General features: G+C 37.0%; 1 protein-coding gene across 1 annotated transcript; it reads left to right on the forward strand.

Annotated features, from left to right (window-relative positions):
• Nucleotides 1–682: 682 nt before the first annotated feature.
• amz2 (archaelysin family metallopeptidase 2) lies at nt 683–5,398 on the forward strand (the record flags this gene model as incomplete). Its single annotated transcript, XM_014024058.1, is given in 5 exon segments — nt 683–856; nt 978–1,106; nt 3,355–3,518; nt 3,681–3,857; nt 4,099–5,398. Coding segments are annotated over 5 exon segments (803 nt in total), but the record flags the coding sequence as incomplete, so codon positions are not given.
• Nucleotides 5,399–7,074: the final 1,676 nt, after the last annotated feature.

Genomic DNA, 7,074 nt, shown 5'->3' on the forward strand with positions numbered 1-7,074 from the left:
TATATAAACTTTGGAATAAAAGATCATTTTGTTCTGCAATGGCTTAAAGACTGCGAAATACTTTGTTTCAAATGGTTGCTGTGCCTTAAATGAAACAAATCATGCTTTTAAATCCTTCTTTTTCACATTAAAGCCTCTCTTTCACCCCTCCTCTGAGGTATACACTTAATACTTATTACTCTCAGATCAACTCGTTTTGAGGCGGTCTCTTTAAATCCACACCCCGYCCCCCTCCACTTACAGACCGGTCTATTCCAGTTTGATAGAGGGGTTTGCGACTATATAGCGGTGAAGAAATATTTTATTTACAAATTAATTAAAAGATGTCAACAAGGGAAGACTTGTCCATCCCGTCTTACATGTTGGAGCCAGAGTCTGACYCAGAGCCAGAGGAGAATGAAGACGATCAATTTGTAGTTGGTAAGTCCAGACTTTATGTAGCAATTTTGTCACAAAAACTGTGATGTGATAGTTCAGAAAACGTCATAGAAAATAGAGAAAACTGAATGGGTTGAAAAATATAATTCAAACAGAATATAAAAATATCTACCCAGAGAGACTAAATTCAACTTTTCTGCACTCCCAGGGACAAGTGCACAACAAAATTAATTTATTATCTAAAAAAAATCCACAAACAACATGATAAATCCCCTTTAAGTACAATTTGTTTTTGTTTTTTTAGGTTCATTTGGAGAAGTGGGAGTCCAAACTGACCAGTATGTTGAGTGGCTCAGAGATTACTGCCAGGCCTTCTTTTATGGGCTTTCTGTCAATTTGCTACCAGCAGTTACTGTGGCTGAAACAGGATGCTCTTTCAGGGTAAACAGCAACTCACACAATCTTCAAATTCTTACAGGTAAATCATGAAACTGTATATTTTTATCTTTTATTCTTACCTTCATTGTAAAGCACCTGTTTTAGATGCTGTGACATTAATAGTAAAAGTTAAATCCTCTTGCTTCATTTTTGAATTTAAGGTGACCTGTTGCGATTTCTAGAGAAGAGAAAACCCAAAGATGCTTTCTGCATTGTTGGAATCACAATGATTGACCTCTACCCCAAAGACTCCTGGAATTTTGTCTTTGGACAGGCTTCTCTCAGTATGGGTAAGGTTTGACAGACAGGACTAAAATAATCTTTATAAAATATATCAGAGCTTAAACTTTGGAATGTGAAAAAGTAAGTGTTATGGTAATATTTATTTAACAACAGAGAGAGAAATACGTTGGTCCAGAATGAARRTACTCCGTGRGATGATCAGCTGAGTTTTATTGCAACAACAGGAAACACAGAGAACCTGCCCTGTCTCTGTGCCTCTGCTTCTCTCTGTCAGTCTCTCCACACTGCTCACTGTCTAACTCTGTTGCACACTGTGTCTCGAGAGGCCTCATTACACCATTCTGTCATCTTAGCAAGATTTGATACAAGGTCAATGGAAAACACAAAGATAAACACAAGTGATATCTAAGAATGATTATTGTTGTTAGCAGACCTTGTTCTGACTTTAATCATTCTGTCTGCAGATGAACAGCATGTGAGGAAAATCTAGGTCATTAAAGGATGTCATGAATCACCAGCTTAAACATAAAAGTATTATTTCTATTACAGWMAGTATACAGTTTACACTCACTGACAAAAAATGGCTAGTTGCAGAGTTGTGTAAATGGAATGAAAGATCCTGTGTGTGTGTTCTAATGATCACAAGATCAGATCAAATGAATAACAGAGTTGGCAGTATAGGCACACTGCTGGTCCCATGTCAGTAAATGGCACCCCCCCCCCCCCCAGGCCTGGGTACAAGTGGTGATTCATTGTGGAACAAAGTCATACAAGTGTTCACTTCTGCCACAAACCAGTTCACAGCTGTTACAACTGGCCCACAAGATTCAGCAGAATGGTCCCCGGGTCAGGGTTGACATTACACCTGATCACACATATTCGATTGGGGAAATAATGGCAGACCTAACCTGACTGGCCACACATTGTCATGTGTGGACGATTTTTGTCTTGTTGAAAGACTACCAGGGTGCTGTCTCTGGAGGAATTAGACATGCGGACACAAGGTCTCATTAACAAACAGCATGCTCCATCTGACGCACAATCTTGTGGTTGATCAACGTTTGTTTTTGCACACACCTTTCATAGCCCATGAGGAACATGACACAGCGTGCCAAGGAAACCCCTCCCTCTGCTGTACACTTTACAGCATTGTTTTTCTTCATGCTGGAGTCTACACTCTGGAAAGAAAAAAAAATGTCTCCACTTTGATATCCACTGTCATTTCGGCCACAAATCTGTCATGTATGAAAGTGCCACACTTTTCAGCAAATGTATTCCTCTGTGCGCTGTCCAGTCTGTGCTATCTCCATCCAAGAGTTTTGGGCTGTTTGACAATCTTTATAAGTTTGTCTGGAAAAGTCATAGATGAATGCACTTTCTGATTGCCTCGGACAGTTGCTMCTCATAACTGTCCACGCTGTTTGGACGCACAGCAGTTGTGCCAAGAAGGGGCGGTTCATTGTTGTGAATGAACTGCGACAATGAAAGCAGATATTGTATGTTTGGATGGACCATTAGTCCCTTAGAATCCCACAAACAACTGCCATTGGTGACTTACAGTCTGTTCTCATTTACTTGTGTGAATCGCTTTAACAGTGTTGCTTTATGTCGTGTTCCCATTCAGAAAAATGAAATATTTGTTACATTTCTCTCTTAGAATCACCTTTCAYTGACCTCACCCTTTTCTCAGACTTTGTTTTGCTGCATTTTCCTTTCTTTGAYGTAGTTTTCATTACAGTCTGCATAAATCAAATCCAAATTCTTGTAGCTGGTAAGTCCAAACCTAATTTGGCAATTCCATCACAGATAATTTGATGTAATAGCTCAGAAAACATCATAGAAAATACAGAAAACTGTACGGGCTGAAAATTAAGACACAAACAGAATATAAAGATATTTTTGCAGCACCAGGAAAATCTGTTAATGCTGTCTAATGCATCTAGCCACTGTTTTTAAKGACGGCTAAATGCTCTGGCAACTGCCTGATAACACTTCCACTAGCGATGCCACCCCATGTATCCTCGAGGCTTGTTCTGATTGTACCAGCTCCTTGCAAATCAAATTGTTTACATCAAACAGATTCACCATTAAACTGTACTATTCTTTTTGGATGCTCAACTCTTTTTGTCAGTGGGTGTGTAAAAAATAACTCAGGGACTAAATTAGGAGAATAGTTTGCAGAATTAAATCACACATTTTGCGTCATAAGTTAACTAAGCAGCCACTAGGTGGTGCTGAAACAATCAGAAACCAGTCCAAATGTAGTCCTTCTTCATGACTGTTTCATGTTTGCAGGAATGGGAATTTTCAGCTTTGCCAGGTATGATGACAACTTCTACACCAGAAGCTATGCCGGGAGGCTGAAGAAGCAGATCGAGGCGAAACCAGGAGCTTACTCTGTGTTTGAAGGATACTACACTCCGCCCATCACCAGCACTCTGCTGCTTCGATCCTGCAAGGCAAATAAAACAATTAAAATCAACACTAGTGTTTATGAGTGCTTTGAAACTTTGAGCAGTAATATTTCCACTTTTATCACTGCTGCCAATTTAAAGACTAGCTTCTGCTGAATTTAACTCCTGTGTTTTGTTTAAATACATATAACATATATATGTTTGCAGACCATGACCCATGAGATTGGTCACATGTTTGGAATCAAGCACTGCCAGTGGATGAACTGTATCATGCAGGGCTCTAACCACCTTGAAGAGTCTGATCGGAGGCCGTTGGATTTCTGTCCTATCTGCCTTCACAAACTGCATGTCTCAGTGGGATTTCAAATTGCTGAAAGATACAAGGTAATAATAGTGTTTTATTGAAAACCTATATTTACCCTTCTTCTATTAGTTTTTTTATCCCTGTAATTTTTGACGTCTCTTTGCGATTTGCTGTAATTATCACCCACTACCAAAAGGCAAAAGGTGTTTGTGTCTGTCAGAAAAATATTGATGCTGGAGATGGATTTGTGATTAACATCTGAAGCCAAATTCTTAAATTTAATACATGTGGTTATTTTTATAAGTTATTTCTCTCTGTTAGGCTTTGCTGCTTTGGATGGAAGAAGATCTGAGTCAGATTTCTCGACCAGAGGGGGCATCTTCTTGTCACGCATCACTCAGCTATCCCAAACCCACTGAGGCCTTTCATGCATCCAAATTATGGCTCCGCAGGTGTTTGGACTTACTTGAAAAACATTAACTACAGTGATTTTTTTTTTCCAAATCTGAACAACAGAACAGGATGAGAAAATGCACACATCTTGCTTTTACAGATTCTTGATTGTATTGCACAAACTGAAGCTTATGGACAGATTTTCTATACTGTTAAATATTCCTATAAAAACATGAAACCAGTGAGTTTACCTCCTTTTGAGGCTATCCAGCATGGATTTTGTTGTTAATTTCAGATTATTGTCCTCTTATGAAATATATTCTGTTGTCATTTACAATTCATTTATGCAAACTGAAGCTTATTCTTATTTATTTGGATGCRTCCTTGTCAATTCTCGCTAGTTTTGCAGCCTTAACAATATTTGCTGGAACTCTGGAACAGTAAAAAAAAATGTTTGATAGGATTGCTGCTGTTTTCCATGTTTGGTCTGATGCACATTTGATGACAACAATGTAAGTTGCCCAGCTTTGAAACAACCTCAACGTTTTTACTACAGGTAGGTCTGGATAAACATACAGCCTGAGTAGTTTGTTGCTCATCTTCTACTCATTTCTTTTAAAAATCAAGAGAAAAACACAAAGGGGGGATTTGAGTTTATTGTGTTTCTAAATATGACAAAATATAAAGTATCTACATATACAAAGTCTTTTAAAAACAGTATTTAAGGGTTGGAATGCCACCTTTTATCGCCGACTGCCAAATATGAAAGGGCGCAAATGTTTTTATCTGTGCAAAAATGSATAGAAATAGTTATATAACTCAGGTATTTTATGAATATTAGCTCAAATTTGGTATGGTTGTAGCCRAGGCTAATTCATGCGCCAACACTCCTCTTTGCATGAACTTCCTTAAAACTTTTGATGTTAGCATCAACTCTGTTAGCGAAATAGTTCATGAATCAGAGGATAAGACCTTGATGAAACTCTCAGAAAGCAGTTCCTGGATGTACATCTAGTCTACAACTGATTAACCTTTGGAGTCAATTCAACATCTGCCAACACAACACTGGGATCAAAATAGACAAATATTGAGCTAAARCRTGGTGTGGTGGTACTCGAGTCATTTAMGATGCACTGAGCTCATACAGTAGAAGGTTGTTTAAAACGTATTCTTTCAAGAAACATTTTAAAGTTTTCAGCATCTACAATAAGTTTTTAGTAAAATGAGTTACAACAACACCTAATTTCCCTCTGGGATCAATAAAGTATTTTTGAATTTGAATTGAATTTATTTGTGTAGCTATGACTGTCTACTGGATATTTGGAAAAAYTATGATGAGTTGATAAACACAAAACAGGTGAAATCACATCATTTTATTGTGATTGAAGAGACTCCTTAAAAAAAAAGACAGTTGACATAGTTGCCTAAATAAAAGGACATYAAAAGTTTGATTAACAAGGATGACTTTTACTCACATTCTCCTGAGGTTTATGTTTTTCTAAAGCTAGTGTGTTATAGATTCAGAGCAGCATATCTTTGCAGCTTCATTTACTTCACAGACTTTTTCAGCCATCATTATTGTACTGATCACAACAGGTAGATTTTATTTTTTTTCTCTCTTTAACAGCACAGAAGCTTTCTCACAGTGAACGCACATAAGAACCACATACMTTCATGTTACAATCCACTCCAGGGGCGCAGATAGGATTTTTGAACTGGGGGGACAAAGCATTCAAATGATTTCCCTCCAAGTTATTTTTGTGTAATATGGGTTTATACATAGAGCTCAAGTAGTTACTCTCTTAATAGCCTATGGGTGAATGAAAACCCCATTGTACAATTATTTGAAATTAAGGATAAATAACAATGAAAGTTATKAAACSAACATCTTTCCAATMAACAYTAGCAATATATTTTGAAACTGTTATTTGTTTAAATATACCAGTCATYGACCAAAACCTGCTTCTTCACACTTCAYCAACAACAAAGTAAATGTTTCTGCTGTGGTGCAATAATTTAACATAAACATTAAACCAAGAGCATCAGAAGCATTGTAATGTGTGTGAGGGGCCATTTGTGGGGGGTCGGGGGGTCCTCCCCCAGAAAAATTTGAAATTAGTAGATGCACTTTTTGTATTTGTATTTTACCAGGTTCCTAAACATACTTTTACATACATAAAAACACTTGATTAAATAACTAAATTAGACAAAGATTCTAGTTGAATCTTCCTGTTTTTAAACTCACTGCTGTGGCTCAGATAATGAGGTTTCCTGCTTGTATTTGTAATTTACCAGGTTCCTAAACATACTTTTACATACATAAAAACACTTGATTAAATAACTAAATTAGACAAAGATTCTAGTTTGATCATCCTGTTTTTAAACTCACTGCTATGGCTCAGTTAATGAAATTGAGGTGACAGTTTATCCCAAATAATGACTTTAGAGGAGAATTTTACTTTTATATTTGTTCTTGATTTAGTTTTATTTGTAACGTGTCATTGTTCCAAGCAACTACCTGTTTAAAATATTAACTACACAACGAACAGATTGATATTAATAAGAACCTCTGACTTTCAGCTCCTATCAATAGACATGGAGATGGATTAAATATTGGGTTTATTTTACTGCCACCTAGGGATGGGCATAATCGTATCGTGTGCAATTAATCATCAGAAAAACATTAATCGATTACATTTTGGCACTTGACGATTAATGCCACCAGGCAGATTGACTGGGGATTACTCCAGTTTAGTCTGCTCGATGTTCCTCTCCACTTCAAATACGACGAACATTAAAAATAAAGTTCTGTATTTATTTATCAACACAATTTTAAATTTGACGTATAGCCCAAAGTCTGTAATTTTGGCACAATTTGGAACAGATTTTTATGAAGAGAAAATC

This window comes from Austrofundulus limnaeus, unplaced genomic scaffold (assembly GCF_001266775.1).
Source record: "Austrofundulus limnaeus strain Quisiro unplaced genomic scaffold, Austrofundulus_limnaeus-1.0 Scaffold405, whole genome shotgun sequence".
NCBI lineage: Eukaryota > Metazoa > Chordata > Actinopteri > Cyprinodontiformes > Rivulidae > Austrofundulus > Austrofundulus limnaeus.